This window comes from Calonectris borealis, chromosome 10 (genome assembly GCF_964195595.1).
Source record: "Calonectris borealis chromosome 10, bCalBor7.hap1.2, whole genome shotgun sequence".
Classification (NCBI taxonomy): Eukaryota; Metazoa; Chordata; class Aves; order Procellariiformes; family Procellariidae; genus Calonectris; species Calonectris borealis.
In genome coordinates, this window is record NC_134321.1 from 13,128,786 (window position 1) to 13,151,882 (window position 23,097).

The 23,097-nt window shown below is 41.4% G+C and overlaps 1 protein-coding gene across 13 annotated transcripts in view; it reads right to left on the reverse strand.

Moving 5' to 3' along the window:
• Window positions 1-23,097, reverse strand: part of CHCHD6 (coiled-coil-helix-coiled-coil-helix domain containing 6) — a 116,452-nt gene that overhangs the window by 58,846 nt on the left and 34,509 nt on the right. For 12 of the 13 annotated variants that reach the window (XM_075158905.1, XM_075158912.1, XM_075158903.1 and 9 more), the window contains one exon: window positions 15,571-15,654. The exons of the other annotated variant lie outside the window; for it this stretch is intronic. In XM_075158905.1, coding sequence (XP_075015006.1) covers window positions 15,571-15,654 — 84 coding nt within the window. The remainder of the gene's footprint in view (window positions 1-15,570; window positions 15,655-23,097) is intronic. 13 annotated transcript variants of the gene reach the window in all.

Consider the following 23,097-nt stretch of genomic DNA (forward strand, 5'->3'; position numbering starts at 1 on the left):
ATAAGACCTCACACCACCCTGACAAAGCAGCACGACTGCCACCTGCCTGCACGTGCTTGGGGACAGGGAGCAAGCACGTGCCCTGGACACAGATGCTGCCACGAGGAACAGCGGGAAGCTACAGAAAAACTTCAGTCAGTGCAGGCTTCGGGAACCGCCTTTGCTCACAGCACTGCAAAGGGAAGCAAAGGTACACTCGGGCACCACACACCTCACCGGGTCGCTGGTTCACACGCACTATAAATCAGGTTGCACATTCTCATTGCTCAGAAGTCTCATGCAAATGGCTCCTAACACATTTGAAAAATTACCCCATCTACTTGCACTCCTCCCGCAGGTACAGAGGCAAATGAGCTGAACCGATCTGTTCACTGGACGACCCTTTGGATCTGTTAAAATCAACCTACACAATCAATCACTGCTATCAACTCTGGTCCAAAACAGGGAGTTTGGGAATTTCAGGACACATTGCAAGAAGCAATCTCTTCACCTCCTGAGCTCGCTCCTCTTGACTGCCTGCTCAGCCTGTTTGTTGGTTTCAGCTAGCATTTAGCTAAAAGAGATCATTCACATTTTCTCCTTCCTATCAAGCACAAGTGCACATATACATAGAAGCCGATTAACGACGAAGAGAAATATGCATATAAAGCATATCACGAGAGCGTAGAAGCCAAGGGTTAAACTGCTTTTATGCGAATTCAAATGCTTTTTCTCAAAAGGTAATAGAGGAAAGATACAAGCAACTACAACAGCTTGCTGATAGGGAGAAAAGATTTTTTTTACCCAAAGCCAACTTCTAAACACAGCTCTGTTGTTTGCTGTTCATGTGTGGGTTCATCCACTCCTCCCGCTGAGACCAATAATGAAATGAGAGCATTGAATTTGTGTCATTCTATTCTTTCCTTCAGCAACAGGCTGTGAGATCATAAATTTTGGATTAAGATTCAGAGAGGACAGAAAAAGAGCAATGTCCACAGTAACAACACAGGAAAGTTAAACTAGTCACAGGCAAAAGTATATTCCTGTTTGAACAGAGCTTTTCAGGACTGCAATATTATCCTGAGTTGAAAGCAAAATATTAATTCTCTAGCATACCTAGGCAGCTTCTCAAAGATAAAATCCCTCAAAATACCAATCTCCACAAAACTTTTGAGAGGCAGAGCTGGAGAGAAGGACCACAGCTGAGTTTATCCTGTGGATAACAAGTTAGGCACAAAAAGGTTAAGCTACAGCCCCTAAAGCACACAGTGAATCAAAGCTACACACCCCAGGACTTCCCAGAACCAGGTCCCGAGATACACCAAGATACTCCATCTGGGTAAGAACGGGTTTACAGACCCAGCCCGAGATCGCACGCCAGAGTCAGACTGTCTCTAGGAAGGTACCCTGGGAAGAGTCCAATTAAAACACATACGCCACAGAAAGATGGTATTAGGAACTTCTTTGGAGCGCTGCAGGTGCCTCACTGGAAACACGCAGAAAAGCCTCATGTTATCTTTAACTCAGAAAGACAGCGAGCAACAAAGAAATTATTACTACACAAGCAATTAAAAGGGGAAGAAGGAGCAAAAAAAAACCCCAGAAAGAATTAAACACTGCGTTTATATGAAGTTGCTTTAAAGCACACCGTTCTGAAAGACTGCAAATAAAGCATTAGTAATTCTTTAAACAAAAACTCTGGAAAGTAAAAGCACCTTCAAAGAAAAAGGCCACAAAATGCCAGCAGGCAACCCAGGCTTTCTGACAAGGACAGCAACAGCAACGTGAAAGGCCCAGATTAACGCTAAAACTGTTGTAGGAGAGTATCGCTCCGCTCTCCTCCTAGCTGGAAGTTTAATATAGGAGCGAGAAGTCTTAGGTGAGAAATTCACAGTAAATGCCCAAATCAATTATACCTGATAAGTGCAGGTAAACAGGCTTCCCAAGCATTGATTAAACATCAACGGTTTTCAGCATCTGCTTCAGAGAAGTCCTACACCTGGCTGACCTGCACAGATAACGTAGTGTCTATGATTTTAAAGGCAAGGCAATGCCTGCTAAATCCCTGCGCCAGGCTGGGCAGCTGCACAACTAGTTCCGTAGTGATACCTGGGTCCTATCAGCCGATCCGTCACACAACCAGGATGAACTCCTAGGTCACAGGACGCTGCCTCTAAGAACTAGGTATTGTCCAAGAGAGACCAACAGGCATGCAGAGAACCAGCACTAAGGGAAGGGGACAAGAGGGGAAGAAGGGAATTGCCAGAATATCAAGAGTGCCAAGGTATGTAGCTTAAAGTTTCACTAGGAGGCTGACCAGCACTTCGGAGGAAAAAAAAAAAAATTAAAAAAAATAGAAAATTGGCAGTCATGAAGTACTTGTCATACATAAAAAAAGATATTAAATACATTCCCCTGTCAGGCCCATCACAGGAGCTTATTTCGGGAAGGGAGGAACATTATAGCTAAGGTTTGATGCCATCATGCCAAAGCTGGTATTTGACAGAGCCTCCAACAGAACTCCCACCACCTCAGACGGCCACACTGCAGCTAAAACTCTCAGCCTTCTCTGCTGAGAATATCCCTAAACCCCATTTATAAACTGCAGCAGCTGGCCCAGTTAAGAGTTCCTGTCCTGATTTTAGAAACCTAAATTATATTCATGACCCTATCCTTTTCCACAACAGGTAGCTAAGGAATGCAACTGGATTCCCAGAGGAAGCCGGAATAGGAGGGACCCAAGGCAGTAGGATGTGCTAGAGGACTGGAAAACACTGAAGAAAATGCATCACATCCATGCACTTGCACGGGTAAAGGGAACTGCAAGGAAGAGAGTCACTGTAAGAAACAAACAAACAAAAAACCACCAAAAAACAGAAGTATACCAAAGCCTGCAAGTTCCACCCCCTCCTGGGGTTTCTCTTCTATCTCCAACTGCAAATTATTCTTCATGTGCAGCTTCCAGTAAATCAAGCTTTGCTAAATAACCCCAACATGTGCGGGGCTGAGAACCAGCCAACAAGCAATGATGAGATGTCCCTGGAATGATTAAGGAAAATGCAGACATCTCTCAGGTTACAAGGAAGCCTGTTGTACTCTTCCCTTAGTGCATATGCAATGCTGCAAGCACTGTTCTGAAAACCTCTGATATTCAAAGGCTCATTTGGTTGACAAGGAGCCTGTGGATTCGTGGACAGATTGTCACACAAACTGTCAGGTTTTTAGAGAGACTATCAGACCTCTCTTTGCCTACGTTATGGAACACATCAAAGACACAGAAGATAAACCAGACGCAGACTGCACAGATCTGACAGAATGGTGGGTGTACATATTCAGAATACTGTACTGCTGGGGGGGGAGGCTTAATGTGAATAATCAGGGGCTGAAAGTTCCAGAAATGTGACAGGTTTTGGCAGCGATTCTCATCTTTGCATTTATTTATCGAAGGGAGAAAAACTGCCACACTAGAGGCAAACTTGGGAGAGGAAGAAAAATTATATCAGCAGCAATTTATTTTGCCACCGTACTTTTTCCTTATTATTATTAGTCCCAGAGCATTTTCTGAAGATATTTATATTTTCAGTCAGGGTTCTCTCACTACACTTGCAGCTTCTCTTCCCATTTTATCCTGTAGGAGAGGCTGGTTTAATGATTACAGCCAAAAAGACTGCTAGGACTTTACAGGTCACTGTACACAGTTAATGACACAGACAAATCCACACTTTCAGAAGTGCCCGCTGGCTTGCGGCTCTGTCTGGAGATGCTCAGGAGCTCATTATTCAAAAAGTTCAAGCTCAAGTTATGGGTAATCAGCACATCTGAAGAAATATACCATACCCAGACAACCAAAAAGTGAAGTAACAAAAGCTATTATAGAAAATACTAACCTTAAGCATTAGGGTCTCACTTTTTAAATGAGGACAATGTTCTCTTATCTTCCAGTGAGCTAGAAACCTCAGTTAATGAATACCTGGAAAAAGTTCCCAGCTCCACAGCTCAAAAGCAGTTTTACAAGGATAACTTGATGTCGTTCCCCTTTATTAGTAATATTTGGACAAATATAAAGCGATGGTATATTTATTTTACAGCTGGCAAAAAAAAGTTATTAGGCTACTTCTACCAAGAAGTATTGATTATTACTTAAAAAGGAAAGTTAAATATAAAATGAAACACTGATAACAAGAAAAAGAAAATGGATTAACACAGATTCCTTTCGTCTGCCTTTACAATACACTGTCTCATAACCTCCAGTTGTCCCTGCAAGGCATCAGTTATTCCAGAGGAAAGAACACTAGTATCTTTTCATATTTATTTTGCTATTCAAAATGGATTTAAATTCTCCGCACAATAAACAGAAAATAAATACGATGTTTATCCTAAGATAAAAAAAGCCAAGGAGGACAAAGGAGAAGGGATTGTAAAAGGGATAAGAAAGAAATCAGAAAATATTTGTAAGCAATTTCCTTTCCATCATTTGACAGTCTCATTCTCTCTGCTCTTAGTGATCTTCTCTTTCACATCGTTTTTAACGGAGCCGTTTTTCCTCCTCTGAAGAGGACAAGGCATTGAAGAGACATCTCTGTAGCTGGCAAAGAGCTTGTGAAGCCTCCAACGACAAGCCCAGAAGGACCACAGACCGCCAATCAGGTAGAGAGAGGCATTTTCACAGCAGGGCTATTGAGATGTAAATATTAACATAAAAATCAAACACCAACAGAGAGCAGAGGCAGCCACACAAGTGCTTCATTCCCATACTCCAGCAGCAACCATTCCCTCTCAGTCGATGACTGTCACAACCCTGGTGCATGATGTCACCCACGGTTGACATCAATAGCATTTGGTCACCCCCAGCTTAGTATCGTACTTCCATTACAGAGAAAAAGGAACAAGGGATTTCTCACTTTTAACCCATTACGGAATAATAGGAATAATTGCTTCTTAACATTAAACCAGAAAAATCTCATAAAACCTTGCTGCCAAGGCATCTCAGGAACATAAATGGAAGAATGTCACACGTATGGTGTACCATACACCCATAGATGCAAGCTACATCTACTCTCAGAATTTAATCTCTAAACGCCGTCTCTAACAGTAAGGAACACTACGTGCAAACAACAACAGACCTTGATTTTGGGACTAAACAAGGAAGAAATAAAAGTAGGCTTAAAGCTCCAAAAGAGATATTTTGGTATAAGCATCTGTAATTATCCCTGGTTTGTTGCTGTAGCTGATAAACGTTGTAACAAGAAAAGGCTTAGGAAACAGTGTTATAAGTGGATTTTTCAGGCTCATAAAAACAGTATCAGTTTTTCACCTGTATCTACTGGACAAGACCAAACAAAACATCCCAGCCCTTCAACTGGGGACAGCTTGCGCTCAGAAGTCGGACAACAAGAACGCAGAGAAGGGACAGAACTATACTTTCGCTGGGGAATAACAGGAGGGGGAAAAAAAAAAAAAACAACAACAAATGCCACAAACTGCAGACCTGGAGCCAAATGCTCTCTCCACAGAACAAGTGAACACACAACAAACTTATAACCCAGCACTGTCCTATTTTCAACGGGCAAGGACAAACTCTGTGTTCCTCACCAGGACACCCTTTGCCTATCATAGAAATCGACAGCTAGGACACAATTTTTTTTTTTTTCGTTCTTCCTGCAACAAACCCTTGCCTCTAACTGGAGGAAGAGTTATTAACTCTGTGTCACACGAATGAGTGATTAGCCATCAGGAAGTAATGGCTTTTTGCTGCTGCTAGCAGAAGCAGTATCTCAGCAAATGACCTAAAGGTGAAAGGTCTCATATACTACACTTAATCCCCTAAACAGCCAAAGGAAATTTTGTGGTATGCATAACTATTATGAAAAATGAAGTTAAAAAATTCATATACGTGCCCAGGCAGGCACACGATACAGCATTTTTACACACCCATATGAGTCGTCTTCTCTGTTTCAAGAACCACGGTCCAGTTCAAGGCTTGCTGCATGTCAGAGCAAATTAGATAATTTCTGTATACCATCCAATACATCATAAGATGTCTCGGGGGGGGGAGGAAATCCAGGCACTCCTCAATTGACCCAGGCGTGCAAGCTCACAGCAACCTTGCAGCTTGAAATTATTTAAGCAAAAATTTGGCTTCTGTTCAGAAGAACGGGGAGGGAGAAGGAAGGAGAAGGAATTAAGCCCTTTTTCTTATGAAAAGACCTGAAATGCAGTAATTGGGAAGGAAAAGAAAAGCTCTTCTCTTAAAATAACCTAGTTATTACAAGTCTTCCCAAATCAGAGGCTTAGAGTTTTATCTCAGCTCCCGCATCTCCTTCTCCCATCTCTCGCTCCTCTGTGGCCCCTTGGAGGCCGACACAGATTAAGTGGCCTCTCGGTGTTCTCTGGCTCTGTGGCCATTCCTTGCTGTCGCTGCCCTCTGTGCAGGGCAGCATCTTTTATCTGATGGCTACTCCACTGGTGAGTACCAACCAGGGCAAAACTCTCCACGTTTGTCAGGGTTCGACTCTACAGAAGGCAGACAGTTCCAGTGTGTATGAGATGTATGTTTATTATTTTTATTCAAAACAAAACACAAATTCAGCCATTATTTCATATTTACTTACAATGGGGCTGGACTATGAATGAGTGAGTCAGGTAATCCTCATTTGAGTCAAGGTGTTTAATGGTAAACTGCCATTGGGATCATTCTTGGTGCAGCAGAATATACATCCAAACCACCAGCTAACTCCAAAAACAAGCAAACCCACCACTCATCATCCCAGGATCAAGAGAGTCTGTTACAGACAAAGCAAACACCAATTGCAGTGGCTTAAGACCTCATGGTGAGCCTGATGATGCACATACATTTAAGAACATTAAAACATGTTATTTACAAGCTGCTTCTGAGTCACTCTGGTCTCTTGGGAACGTGCATTATATGTTCAAGAAATTGGAATAGCTCTTTTATTTATGTTTCTTTAAAATGACTGGCAGATGGGGAAAAACCTTCAGAGAAGTGGCTCTAGGCTGTCATGAAACTGTATTTAACACACCCACAGTAAACTACTAAACACGCTCACTTCAGAAGGTACAACTGCTGTAAATAACAGAGTAGTCCCTTTTTAAAGTCTGATCTCTGGACTACTTAATTCAGCAAAAATTTGAGATGTTCTGTGGAGTCTGCCCAATTTACAGAGTAATTATTAGCCATATTTTCCATTAACATCATGACAGCATATTCTGTAAGGGCAGAGCCGTAATTTTAAAGACCTTTTCAAAACGAGCCCAGGCCTTGGCTTTATTTTTAAGTCACGATAGTGATGCCTTTTTTCCTGCCACATGTGGAAGGACCGCTGCGGGCTGAAATAGAAATCTCAGATTCCCCCAAGTCAGGCTCCTATGCAAGTGGATTCCACACACAGAGAGAAGTTTTGTCTACCTGAAACAATTTCCAAGACTAAGGCTAAATCTGGAATATCCCAAGAGAAGCACAAGCTTCAATCATCCAAATCCCAGCAGACACACAGACTCCAGCCTAAGGTCTGGAACATATTTAATCAATTCACTGTGCTAACTCTACAGTTTCATAAAATAGCCAATACTGCAATAACAGGGCCAAAAATTAATTGTACACTGGTTGGCGAATTACACGGAAACAGGCAGCACTGGTATTTATTGCAGCAGGATAATGTAGTTGGTGCTAAGGTACAACTACACCACAGTAAAAATAGGTGAGAGACAGTGTGTCTGCACACATGTGTATGTATGTATGTGCATGCGAGAGCTGCTTTCCATTAGAAAAGTAGCACTGGTTTTACTGGTAACAGTGCTACTTGTACGTATACATATTTATAAATACCATTCTGCTTATAAACAAGCATATAAACAGCACAAAGAGGGAGAAAACAGAAATTTAAACTATTAGGCAGTAAGAAAATTAACGAAATGAAGGGAAAATGGAGTTGAATTAAAAATGGCAGGGGAGGGTATTAGAAATATTAGATAATGGGGAAAGCTCTCAAAAGTAAGACGAAAGCACCCCTTGTTTTGCTCTTTTTGGACTAGACTTGACAAATACTCTGGTGTTGAGTTCTAACAAAGAGACAAGATCACATACTAGGTCTTTTTGTTCTGCCTTTAACAAGTCTTCATAGTGATACACTGATGAGACCAGATACCAGATTGTTATCTAAATTCAGCTGCTAAATTCAGTGTTAAGACACTAAGTTCAAACCACACATTGCCACATTTATTTCACAAGTCGAGCCTGAGGACGGATTCCTCCAAGATGAAGCAGCCCATAAGCACCATTCTGTCCCTCTGCAAAGGTACTCTAAATGCCAGGGAAACAAAATCACCGTAAGGCTCTGACAGTTCAGCCTTCAGCACACAGACTGCAAACGCATCCCTACACTAATCGTCCAGACTGAAGGGGAAGCAAACACTTAGTTGCTGTTTGCATAGAGGCTCCTTGTAATTTGATGTAATGTACATCAGTCAACACATATTGAAGAGAGAACGTACACACCGCAGAGAAGGCAGAGAGGCAGTGCTGACATCTAACACATTTTATTTACCCTGTTACAGATGTTCTTTGAGTTCATCAAATTACCAGTCAATTTATCTGATCTCTAAAAGCTGGTGTACTGAGGTATATTAACTACTAAACTTTAAAAGCTTTCAGCAAAACAGCCATTAAATGGGTGAATTGAGCACAGGGTACTGGAGTCAGTTTGCGAGCTGGCCAACGGCAACAACGAAGCAACCTCTCCGCACAGACAGGGAGACAACGGAGAAGCATTAGGAAGGCAGCCTCCTCTAGATGCTGTTCAGTCCTAACAGATACTGGTGGAAAAAAGAAATTATGGATGCCGTACTGCCTCCTCCTCCCCCAGCATGACATTTAATGTCTGTGAATAACTGAAAAGAGGAAGAGGATGGGAGGTCAGAACCGGTTCAGACAACAATTTCAGGTTCGTTCTTTTTTCATTTTGCTCCCGTTCAGAAATTTTACGCGCACACAGGACAAAATCTTCAGTTCTCTAAATATCAAAGGCTGTGCCCTGCGAGACTGCTGGAGCCACCGCCACCTGAATGACAACGTCCACACAGCCTCAGACAGACAGCCCAAGCAACTGGGAAGCAATCTGCATGATTAGGATGGATCTTATCAGCCTACTTCAGAAAACTATACTGGGGATTTTTCTTCTTGTGTTCAGAAGATTAAATCAACAGTTCGATGAACTGGGTGTTTCGTTATGTTGCTCCACTGGCCTGAAAGACAAACTGCTTTTTTGGATCACAGCTGTTGTAGGTTCACATCAAGCACTGCTGGTTCTTTGGGAGGAAGGATTTGCAGCAGGGGCAGGCGATGAGAAGAGAATTGAACAAATTAGGTAAGAAAAAAAATGGAAATTGTAAACAATATTGAAGGCTCGATTACGAAGCCAGGGACAAGTGATACTTCTGAAAGGGAAACACATTTTTTGAGACCAGAACTTGGTTTCACACTAGCTGTTCTTCCTCAAAGTACCCCACAGCACTGGCTAGAGCAGTAAGCCAGTGGCTGGCAATACAGTGACTGGAGGCAAACAAAGCAGCCCTTACACACACAGCAATAGCTCACATGCAGCCCTAAGATGTTACAGGCCATTTTATTGAGAAAGTAAATGGTGTCAGTGACACCTGCCAAGACATATCAACTCATTTAAGAAAAGGGCACTGAATCTTTAACTCCCACTGAGAGGGCAGAGGGTTCGGTTGAAGATAACACCTCAACACGGCTTCCTTTTTCAAAGGCAGGCGAGTGCTCTCTCGCTCTCGTGGATACAGACACAGCCTGGGATCCCAACTCAGGGAGCTGATTCCTCATCCCCTTCAAAAGAAACCCCCTGCCACCTTGGCCAGGTGACATCAGTTTGTTCAGCCCCGCAGAATCTGCTTAAAATTGATCATGAAGACCCAACATGAACATATTATTCTGGAAGGCTTTTTCTTCCAGGCTGCTGTCACTTTCTCCACAGAGATTTTTATTGAGATGAGTTATTGGCCAAAAAGCATAGAAATGACAGTGGACTCACATGTAGGGGTGACCTTGGTGCACCAGAAGTAGAAGAATGCTCCAAGAAGAAGGATCAAGGCCAATAAGAATAACAAACAAAAAAAAGTTCGCCTCCTGTTCTTTACACATCCTAAATGCTTTACAAATATGAATTAAATGGTAAACGCAAGGGCAAAAGGAGATTAATTTAAACAAACCAAACAAGGTGAATGCCACACACAAAATTACGTGATATGTGAAGCTAAGCAGAGAAAGAGGTGCAGTGTACCTTATTAATTAAAAAAAAAAGGAAAAAGGTATTTGTTTAATGCATTCCTTTCCCACTTGCATAAATACTCCACAGCTTATGAATACCTCTTGTGCTACTTACTGTACTGAAAAAATACAAGCAGGAAAACATTGCATATTAATGTACCCACTGCTCACAGTAGTCCACAGCCACCTAATAAAAGATAACATGGGAGCCAGAGTTTAGGAAAATCCAAACAAAGAAGAGACGTCCATCTGTAGCAAGGAGTTTACTTCATCTGCCGAGATTACCTTCAGCCTTTCTCTGCTGTTTTACACGACTCCAAAGAGCTGCCCATGTTTTGCTATACTGTAGCACTGCCCTTAACCTTTGTCAGGTTAAACCCAGTAAGAGACCAAACAGCAAAAAGAGTCAAACAAATATTTACTTGGGAGAAAGTATACAACTAATATGCCACGTGAAACCTCCTGGCATCTGAAGGGTTCCAGGAGAGACTGCATTTCTTTCTTATACTTTTTAAAGGATGTTTCTACCATTTGGAGAAAGCAGGACAATGCATACACAGAATCCTTAATAAAAATCCCAGTTCTGAACAGTATATATGTTAACTATTTATATCAAGCTCCTTCCATCTCCCTCCCTGCTTCTCAGTAACATATAAATGCATGAAAGAATATCAGCTTCTCAAATTGAGTGTTTCTAAGGTTTTCCTTACAGATTATTAGGTCCAACTTCATTCCTTCTACCCAGAGAAACACTACAGTACAAAACCTCCTTCAAAATAGTTGAGACAAGACCCACTTTTCGTGAAACAATTCCAAATTACATTGATGAGATGTAAAATTACTCTAACAAGTCAAAGTTAGAAGTTTAACCGTTTACAACAAATTATCCAGGTCTCATTACTGGATTCCTTATTGGAGATTAGATAGTCACATTGGAAACACAGGTGTGGAAGGGAATGTCTGTATCACCAGTTCCAAAATCCTGCAATTACACACAGTCATATAAGAAATAGTCAGTTCAAAGGATATATTCCCTGTAATTTTCCTGATTACCAAAATAGTTCAGGCACTCCAAAACAAAAACATACAATCAACGCATGAGACTGAATCACATAACTACAATGAACTACCAGAGTTGAAGTGAGGAAGACCAAGGGCATCACCAGTGTCCTGATCCTCTGCAAGGAATTTGTTCAATAAAATTTGATTAAAAAAAAAGTCTAAAAAGCATGCACCGCACCGCAGGCAGAACAAAACAAAACCTACCACCCCTTCACACACACACAACCCCTGACAAACTGATAATGAAAGGCGCAGTGGGAAGAATACCTCCCAACAACAAATCACAGCATTGGTTTAATCCCAGCACAGCTGGGATTCATGCATTCAAATCTGCACTCAAAATAGCTGAATGCTGCGAGTATCAGTAGTGCGTGGCATTTGCTCAACACAAGTCAGAAGTGCAAATCAAGCATTAGGCACTACAAAGAAAGAGAGAAGGAAACAGTGATTCTGATACAGCTACCATATATATTCATGGTCCACCCATACCTTGAGCACTGTGTGCACATTTCTGGTCCACACCTCTCAGGGAGGATTAAATAGATGTGGAAAAGCTTCAAAGACGACCAGCCAGGATGACCAAAGCATTTGGGGCAAGTATACCATTGCCCTCCTCTTACACTCATCCCTGGACATCCACTTTCGGTCACAGTCAGGACCAGCATATTGAACTAGATGGATCTTTACTGTGACACAGCACTGCTGCACTCACCGTCTTACTTCTTCCAGTGCTTTAGTAGAAGATGTAGGGAAAACCCCAAAAGCTGAAACACTGAAATTATTTTTTCACACACACCCTTTCCTGTAAAAATTTTAATAAGACTTTCTAGAGAAACCGAGTTTCTCAAGATCTATTTGAAACAAGATACACCCATAGTTCATCTCATGCAAAACTACAGGAAAAGCCTTTTTAGCATTTCTATGGCTTTAGTGTTTCACAACACTTTGCCCTCCCATTATAAGCTATTCCATCATATAGATGGAATAACTGAGATAGATGGACTAAGTAATTGTTTCAAACTCCCAAAAGAGAAACAGCTATTAGAAAATGAGTAGTTTTTTGCTTCCAATTCTGTGCTCTGTCCAGTAGATTACAGTACTCTTTCAGAGATTACAAAATAAAAGGATAATGTATTCACACAATCTGCTGCATTCAGAGAAACTACTGAGTTCAATTCTGGTCAATACATCTCAGACAGAGCCGCAAGGGGGAAAGGGCCCAAAGACAAACAAGTAGAATGAGAAACCTGGAAAAAATCATTCATACAAGCAGAGGCTGAAAAGGTGAGGTCTGCTCAGCTTAATGGGAAGGTGAAAGAGGGAACAGAAGTCTACAGGTAATGAATAATGAAGAGATTTTCTTTCATCTCTTCAACATTAAGGATATTAAATGAAAAAAAAGTATTTGAAACTGGTAACAGAGAATTTATAAAGTATATAAGTTAACCTGTGGCACACGCTGCCACATGATACTAGAGGCAAAGAGCTACACAAGGCTTCAGGAAAAATGACTGAGACAGGTAGAATAACAATGGCAGTAATCCAAGTTCCATTACAGTGAATAAAAATACTGAATAAAAATAAACTCTTTTGCAGCAGGGCATGTGTCAGCCTCCGACTGACAACACTTAGGAATACTTTTCTCAAAGTTGTTTTCCAAAAGGTTTTTTTGTATTTTTGTTTTGGTGAGGTTTTTTTGCATCTTTCTTCAACATCTTTGAAAACTGACCACTGTCAGAAGAAACAGGACAATCTCCGTGTTTGATTCAGTGCAGCAGCTACTAAGTTGTAAGGAGTATACAACACCATTATTCTATCATATCAACAGTTTAAAATATCCTTCAAAAACTAAGTCTCCTACTGCTGAATTCTGTTATCATGCAGAAGTAGGGACAAAGCCAACCTGACGTTATAGATAGACACAGCAGGGAAGGAAAGGGGCACATTCCTGACAGTCTGGTCCTTGGATGGAGAAATTTCAGCTTTCTACCTCCACACTGAGCCATCACATCCATTCACTCCCAGCCCAACACCTCCGAACTACCAGTGACCACACACCAAGTGACCACCCCCTCTGAAAACAGCTGAGAAAGCAAACTTCCATTTCAGAGCTCCTCCCCATCTCATCCCCTTACCGGTAGCTTTTTTTCTAAAGTATACACACACATACATACATAGATGTATAAAAATATATCTAAGCTTGAGTTGGAAGGTTTTAGCACAGTGGAAGGAAAAATAAATAAATAAATAAATGCCAAGGTCTGCGTGTATTCAACAAATAAAAGCAGAATTATATAAAAGCAACAGCTAATAAAAAAGATTGTTCTGTGCTGTGTTTTCTATCTTTCCAACCATTATAGGAATAAAATTATCCACAGAAAAGATCGAAAACCTTTTTCAAAACTAATACAATTAAGCTTTATTACACTGTTTCAAGTACATTTCTCTCCTCTCCCTTCTAGCCCCCACCACCTCCCACTCCAATCTAGACTAACGGTTGGAGGCATTCTTCTATTTTATTACCAGCAAAATGCTAGTGTTCAAGGGTCAGAAACTATCTAGTCTTTCAAGACAGGAAAGGAAACCTGCCCTTTTTATCTACTTGCTTTTGTACACGTAAGAACTAGAAGATAGTTTCTATGCAGCTCTGCAGTTTGAATAGGACTATGGGAAAGCCACCTTACTCCCCTGAGAAGACCTTGCACTAAAATATCCATCACTTTGTTTAAAAAGTTACCCTGCAGCAAGGGACTTGGACCTGAAAAGGGAAACACAAAATACAACAGAAGACTTCAAAAAGAGGACAATGCAGCCTGGACACAAACTTCTCCCCACTCCACTGTCCATAAAGGACAGACGAACATACAGATTTTCCCTGCAGTTTCCACTTCATGAAACCATATCCGGAGAGAAGAATATAATAGAAGCACACAGCATGAGACCAAGAAATTGCAAAAATTCCCTTTGCGTATGAACATATGGACAACTGCGATAATTAGAACGATAGCTGCTAGATTGTTTGCAATTTCACTGAACAATCCCCATTATCTAGAAATAGAATTTAAAAATCTGAATGCAAGACTGAGTGGTAGCTTTAATAGTTTATTTTTTAATGAACTGTATGGATTAAAGTGTTGCAAAATTGTATCATGTGAAATTGCTCATGGGCATGTTTTACCATCAATGGCTTAAAAAAAATGCTGCATGGACAATCATGCAGAAGCAGGGAATGATGTGGGGAATAGATGTGCCAATAGTTTCCTACCATTTCTATAATCTGCAATTTTCCATGTTCCATATTCACCATCACACTACATGTTGGTAGTAAAGCTGATTGATTTCTCTGCCTCTTTACAACCCACCTTTTTCATTGTTTGCATTTCTTTTTAGTCACATAACACAACTACAAGTTGGATATATGCAACTCCCTGTCAGGAGGTCTAATTGCTTCAAATTGGAGAAGATTATTCTCCACATTTATTAAAAAATAAAGACTACTTATAACATTATTTCATTTTGCCAGGAAGTGAAAAATGCATTAGTTCATAAGGAACAGCATGGCTGCTCCTATTTTTATGGCATCAATTTTTAAAAACTCATCATGAAAAACAATTAAACAGAGAAGCAAATCCCACGTTTAGGGGAGAGATTCAAATCCCTAAATGGATTTTCAAAGGTCATTTCAGGCTTAAAAGATGCTTGACAGTGTCTCTTTAAATCATGTTCATTTCAAAGGCTTATCCAGCAAGAAGCAGGCAGTGCACTGCAGCACCACTCTTTGAACTGTTGGGCTCCCCAGAGAAAAATTAATAATACAACTTTAATTCAAATTTATAGCAAGATTTGTGTTTTTTTTTTTTAATTTAGGAAAGGATTTTTAACAAAAGGAATAAAAAAAACAGGGCAGTTGTTTTTTCCAATTTAGCTTGCACCTAAACTCCATGGTGAAAAAGAAAATAAAGTTTGAACTACTAGAAATCCTTTTTTAAAAATCATCCAGTTAAAACCCCCTTATCTTTCAAATGCAAGTCGCTCAAAAGATTTGGTTTGTACAGCTTTTTCATCCCTTAATTATGTAAGGGGAGGGGGGCAGACAGATACTGGGAGCTGACAGTTCCAGGTTTCAGCGCAATGCTTCTTGTTTCTGTACTCTTTGGATCCACACAGATCCGCATCCGATCCCATTAGTATGCAGAGGCCACAAATAAACGACAATTTAGCCTTACCTTCCTCTCAATGCGGGCCAACTGCTCTTTATAGAAGGCCTCTTGCCGCTTCAATTCTGCCTCCCTGCCTTGTAGCTCCACGGCCTGGGAAGAAGAACAGAAGCGCATCAGTAGAAGAAGAAATTAAAAATAAAAAGTGTGAGTGCAAGGAAAGCACATGGGATGCAGACTGAAAGGAACTAAAAAAAAAAGTCATTGCTCAGGACTGGTGTGTGGGATCCCTCTCGGTGGAACTTCAGTACTGCAGTTCATTTTGGATTATCCCCACAAGTCTGAAATGCTCTTATTAGTATCATACTCAAACTCATAACCTTGATTTTATTTCTCCTTATTAAATGAAAACATATAATCATAGAAAGGTGACACCTTCCTATTGCCTTTTTCAGGACTCCACCTTATGCAAGTTTTTGTTTTTCCATGAATCATGATGTTTATTACTCCACTTCAATGTTCTTCACCTTACCTTGAAAATAAACCTCAAATCCTCCACTTTATAAACACTTGCCCTTCGGAGAGTCAGAAAACTTCTACAGATGGAACACATCCCTACAATCATGAGGAAAATCCAAAATACAAGGCTACATTGTAACATTTTTATAGCAAGACACATTGTCACTGACCACGCAGTTGCTTTTGCAGACATGGACAGGACTGCCCTGGCAATTAAGTGCTCGCCCCATGCTCTCCGTGCGTACACCGCCAGCACGCCCAGAGCTCCTCCGGCTGGGTGCTGCATATTTGGACAGGAGATGGCTGTCAGAGAATTCCTCTTCCATCTTCCAAAGTATAACTGTGACACTTCCAAAACAGCAAACTTCCAAAACAGTGTATACAAGCACATGCTTAAGCATAACCTGGTCATCAACTAAACAGTGCTCAATTAAAAAAAAAAAAGTCTGTGTGGTTACAGCAACAGCTTTTGCCTTTTAGCTTTTTACAACCAGCAGCACTTCATTGCATTCCCATCCCTAAGCTGAACTAGCATTAAGAAAACATGGCATCGATGGAACTGAACTAAACTTTTTAAGTTTAAAAATAACAAGCAACAAGAACAAGAAGAATGGCACTTGTTTTTCTTCCCCCATCCCGCCTCAAAAATCTCTGGGGCCACATAAGTTAGCAACAGGCAGAAGACCTTTCAAAACCAGAATTGTTAGTCCGTTTAACATGAACACAAACCCTGCTAATCTATAGCATCGCAGCAGCATTGCTCTTAACTACTAATGATGATGGTACAATCACAGAAAATGCTGGTCCAATATGATTAAGCAGCTGGGACAGAAACATCCCCGTGGGCTCGGACCTGTCATTTTACAGCCAACAGCCATTGTTAATGAGAAAAATTACATCTGAAAGCAAGTTGCTGTGCATTTCCTTCTTTCTGCTCCCTGCTGATAGAAATACAGTGGTATAATAGGGCTTAGAAGAGATTTTTAAGATAGGCAGTGAGGGATGGTCGATAAGTAAGCAAGAAAAGGAGTACATGAAATAGGGGGGTTGTAGGGGTGTGGTGGTGGTGTCTGTTTGTTTGTTTTTAAAGGAAAAAAATATTTTGGTTCCCATGTTTGTCATCCCAGTCAACAGGGCCACAGTAAGGCACAAGCACTATAGACTCATATCTAAATCCTCTTGCTCTCAAAGACATTTGATGAAAGGCAAAATCTCTGGCTTTGTTTTAACCAGAGCTGCTATGTATCTTCCAGCCTGCAAACCAGCTGAAATAAAATGGGGAGAGGAATGAGAATGAGCTGCCCCATACCTGTAGCCTGACCAAGGAGATACCACAGCAACAATAGGGGCACTGATGGGCACTTTGTAAGTGCCAAAATTATTACCATTTTCTGATAAGAGAACCATAGCTATCCTTCTGAACCAATATCCATCTTCTATACAGAAAAGGACTAAGCATTTTCAACTGAAATGAAACAGATGTAAGAAGAAACAGACCACCAGGGTGGTCTGGTGGATGACCAAAGGACCCTGATTCTCCTGATGATTTTCTGCATAACACCCATAAAATCAGATTACTAAACAAGTGACTTGTATTTCCTTAAGGAGAAATTAAATAAGGAAAAGAAGGAAGAGTAACATAGTATTGACCCGTCTGCACAATTCAGATGGAAGGTGCTTTTCGTGTGAAGTGTAATACAAGGGGAAAAAAAGAAAAAAAAAAAAAGAGTCAAAAGACAAACTCTTAAAAACACAAGAAAGTTTCTGCTTAATCTAAATAAATTAATTATGTGGCAGTGCTACTCTCCTGGGGTAGCAAACTATTCTGGGAGCACAAAACCAATATGTGTAACAATACTGGTGGGCAAGAGGCTTTATTCTGTTTCTGGCAAGACATGGATCCATGTACCCACACACCCACTCGTCTTTTCAACCTATGAGCTTGCCTGACCTCATTCACCAAGAAATTCAGCATATTTATCTACATGACACCTCTGGAAGGGAACACAAACCAAATACCTAATCTCTCAAGTAGGGTGCTGAGATGCAGATACATTAGAGGTGTGCTGATCTGCATGTTGACGATCTATGGACTCCCAGGCAGACCTGACTGGAGTGGGATGCCCACAGTGAATAATGCCTTCACACCAATGCACCCTGCAGCAGACAGACATTCTGTTAGTGACTTCCCTAGGGTCTTCAAAATTGATACCAAAGAATCAAAACCGGATCTCCCAACTGCAGACTACAACGTCAGTATACTCACCGTCCTTCCCCCTAAGTAATTTCTCCTATATTATCTCCCATTATGTCCCACTTATTGCCCGTAAGTTGTATGATGAACCAGAGGTTGCAGAGAAAACTTTTACTCGCAGCTCAAACATATTTTCAATGCCTTGCTTGTTTTCAAGAGCTGCTGATGTTTCAAAGCATTGAAGTATACTGAGAAACATTCTATTTGAGACAGATCTGCTTGAAAGTTGCTTTCTGTTTCCCTCTATGCCCAGCTATTATTACTAGAAACCTTAGTACACTTTATGATGATGTTTGAAGTATAAATGGTGTCATTTGAAATATTGACTGTTCCAAACTGGGTTAGGCAACAAGGGAAACTTTGTATGAATACAGGATATTTATTAAGAGTTCCTCTAGTCCTGCTGCTTATTCCCTACCTGAAGTCAAAAACCTGTGATGTCCCAGACAGAACTGGCTGCTATGGAGATGATTACAATTTCACAGCGGATTGAGATTGCAGGTGCCAAACAAAGCACCAGATACACTTTTCAGAAACGCCTTTAGAACTAAAGAAGGAAGGAGAAGACGTGCGTGATAACACACTGGTTTGAAAATAATGTATCAGAAAGTTGCATTTCACATCCACGCTGCAGAAGCTACATCTGAGCTTGAACATATCATGCAAGAGATGACCAAAGCCCAGAGATGACATCTAAGAAACTGTAGTGTAGAACACAGCAGAGTGTTATATCCAAGGACTATGAAGACAGAAACAAAAGAGAGGGAGGGGAGGAAGAGCGCAGTTAGTTGTAGCACACACGAATGCACCCAAAACTTAGAAAGGTAGCACAGGACAGCATGTATTTGCAAAAGAGAATGTATGCAATAGGCAGTTGCCCTCTGTTCAAAAACTAGGTGTAAGATATATTCAGGAAATGCTCAAAAATTCCCTGTGATGGTGTCAGAAATTACAAGCATTGCATTCTTACAAAAGGACAGTGAAGGTATACTACTAGCACGCTACTACAGCTTCCATGGGCCTGGATCCATGGACTGGTTGGGGCTCTTTCAAATTCTTCCTACGTTTTATCTTTACACTTTTTCCACAGTCTAAAGTTTTTCAGGTTATCTTAGTGCTGCTTTGAATGAGCTAGGGCAGAGTCATGTGTGATTCCCTGCCTCCTCCTCTCCCTTTATCAAGCAACCCATTTAGAAACAAACTGTGAAAGCACATTTCTAAAGCTATGCATGACATACTGGCTCAACTAAAGAATTGAAGCACTGGCCTGCTAGCTGACAGGCAGGCCAAAAGAAATATTTTACAAGCCTCTTAATTGAGGTAATGAAATATTATTGGTTCATTCTCTATGAACACAGCCAGACACACTCAGCCTCGTCCTGAACTGACACCAACATGCAACACAGACTGTGCAACTGATCTTCTAGAGCTGGGCTTCACTCTAGCTACATCCGTTCACAGATTAGTTTTGGCTTTGCCCACCACAAAATATCACCAGATTTTTATTATTTTTAATCACAGTCCTTTCTCGTCACCTTGTTAGACATGAAAACTAGGAAGGAAATCTGCTTGGAAAAAAGGGCTTCTTGGCAGGGTCAGATTACAGTAGGGAATGTGGCACCCAGGAATAAAGTGCAGCAATAGCACAGCCCTCAGCTGATGGCTACCATCAGGCTGTCTCTTTCTGCGATACTGTTGGGATTCTGGAATTTGGGGAGAGGCATGAAGAAGACTCTACTGGAGGGAAAAAAAACACCCCTCTCTTTGCAAAGGGCAAGTCAAGCTAGAAGGAAAGGTCCATACCCTCAATCTATAAAGAAATTCCTCAAAGGCAAGTCACAGCACTTGGCAAGATTATTGCAAAAATATTTATCTTCTTGGCAAAACACATTCACCAGTCACAGACAAACTAGTGAGATGACGCCTAGAGAATCAGTCAAAGGCAATCCAGAGAAAGAAGCTACAAGAATAAAGGAAAGGTCTCTGTCAAATGCCTTGTTTCTACATCATCCTGTCTTTGCTGAGAGGAGTTATCAGCTTCCCTCAAAGGTATCCAGTAACATCTCTGCAGCAGCACAGCAGAGATGTTTTGGCTGGGTACCTCATCTTGCCACACTTCACAACTGCAAATTCTTATACCTCATGCTTTCCCATGTCTCTTCCAGTCCTGGTAGCAGTCCAGGTGGCAGGGGAGAAAAACAAATGCTATTAAAGGCTCCAAGACTAGAAGAAGGAATTGACAGCAATGCACTGAAGAACAGAACTAGCTCCAAAATTAGCTAGCTGGCATGTTCCGGACGAAGCCTGAAGGGAATGGCAGAACTGAAAGGGCAACACTGAAACAGCAAGAGGCAGCTGGTGCACATCATGCCTGAGACTGAACAGCAGAACTTTACAGGGAGGCTTGTACAGGACAAGTAACCATGGGGGAGCCTTGACTCAACTTCCACTTGCATCAGAAAAAATATCACCACTACTGTGGAGCCGCCTGCAGTCACTATTCCAAACACACAAGGCCTTCAAAATCACTTGCATTTTGTCCTTTCTCTCACTCTGTTGAAGGCAGGTGACTGAGTTTTGTTTTGTTTTAGAACCCAGATGCAGACTCATAGCCTTAATAAGCAGTACTAGTGTAACCTTCATTTCTTCCTGTTTCTGCTACTCTCTTAGCCAAGAACACACATCACCAGATCAAGTTTGGTTTCAGCAGCTGTAAGCTACACAAAAGGAACCAGTGAAAATCTTTATGGAGGAAATAATATGCAATTTTCTAGCTGAACACCTTTTAAAATGTAATGACAGAAAATAAAATCCTGCATCTGTGCTCAGCAATAACAATCTGTACGCGCGCAGTAACAACATGACACTTGGAATAAGCAAGATCCAGACAAAAAAAAAAAAAGAGAGAGCTCACCCAGGCGTCCAAATCCGCAGGCTTGGAATAAAGAGAGTGCAAGAGAGAAAGGAAGGGAAAGAGAAGAAAAAGAAATCAGCGATTTATGGAGGCTGCCTGCTGCTGCACAACATAGCTTTTAGGATGACAAGTTTAGAAAAGTTCCTTAAAAATGACAAGCATCTTAAGCAGTGCAGTGCTGTCCCCTGTTGGGAACTGTGCTATTAAAGCAAAACAAAAGCACATGCATCCCCAAAAATAAAAACAAAGCAAAGCCCCCAAAGACTGCTACAGGATCCCCCTGTAGCGTGGAAGCTAAGCAAAGACAGCCGTGAAGCAGCCAGTTTCAGGGAGTCATGCAAGGCGCTGCACAATGTTAGAGATGCTGATATCCACAACATGCACCAATGCCGGGGATATACTCAAAAGGAGGTGGCCAACACCTGCGCTATTTCCAAATTACCCGCAAAGAACAAGTATCCTTTTGCAAGGGCATTTTTGAATGCACAAGCTGACCTACATAGCAAGTGATCTTCTTTACTGGACAATTTCAAAGAGTGCTTCCTAATAGAAAGCCAGCTGACCGATCAGATTTCCAACCAGATCCCCCTTCACAGGCAATTGAACACATCTTTAGTGCACAGCCCAAACCTCTGCCAAATCCAAGCTGCCTTCACCTGCTCCTTCTTTTGTCAGCAAGCCTATTTAAGTATGAAGACAAGCAGATGAAGCAGGCTGCAGTATCACCTCTTACTTACTTATTACTACTTTTTACTTACACAGTAACCCAGCAGCAGCAAAGCAAGTACAAGATGATAAACATTTCATGCCCATAACCACCTCCTTCTGAAGCCAAGCATTTATGAGGCAGCCACAGCTCTCATTTGTTTTCAAGGGCTGCAAGCTTTCCCTGCCTCTCGGGGCTACATTCAACCAGCAGCACGTTCGCTAAGCAGGAACTTCAGAAAGGCTGGCCTTTTTTATGATGATTATTTATTTGAGGGGAGTTGACAGGGCAGGAGGAACTTTCCTCTTGGTCATGGTTCAGCGCCAGAGGGAGCGGACGGTGGAGTGCAATATGTTTATGGGTGCTGCCATCATTTTAATGGCACGGAGCAACTACTTCAGGTAACTGAGGGATGATGTGTCATCAGCTATGGGTGTCGTCCATCCTCATTCTTTGCAACAGCTGAGAGGGCTGGAACCGAACATCTACAGTTCGACTGGGTGAAGCCAATTCCCCTCTTTTGCAGACAGGTTTGATATAGCAGCATCAAGTCCTTGGCCAAACAAACCAATACACAACAGGTGTTCACTGGTAATCACTGACCAATCTTGACAAAAGCCTGCTCTGAATAACATTTTTCTTCCTGCTGATTTTTACAGTCAGGACAGATGTGCTTAGTTTTGTTTTCACATTTTAGCAATTGCAAGGCTGTCCGTCCTCAGCAGATGGACAGGAGGAACACAGGGCTCTTTATGGTGCATGTTATTATTTCAGCAGGTAGGTCATGCACACCAGTAGCTCTTTACTGGATTTACATCTGTCATCCCTGGAGTGCCTAAACCATTAACTGTCACATTCCTGGTGGACAAACACTTGCATGACAAAATGAACACAAGGCACTAACATAGTGGCACTGGACAGTTGCTGAGAAAAGAGGAAGGAGAAGGAAGCAGCCCTATCACCGATAGGTGGTCCCTCTTATACCCATAAGATATAATGCACAATAGCAGAATTACAGTTTTAAGAAAAATAAGACTGTTACTAATCACAGAGCATCTATTCTGCAGGTACTGCCAAAGGCTTTAATTTTGTCACCTTTCAGGAGGGGGGAAAATTATTACTCCAAGAATAGACAGATACACTGAATGGAAACGGGAAAATTAGAACAGGTGTAGATGCAGTAGGACATATTGCTGCGTTGGG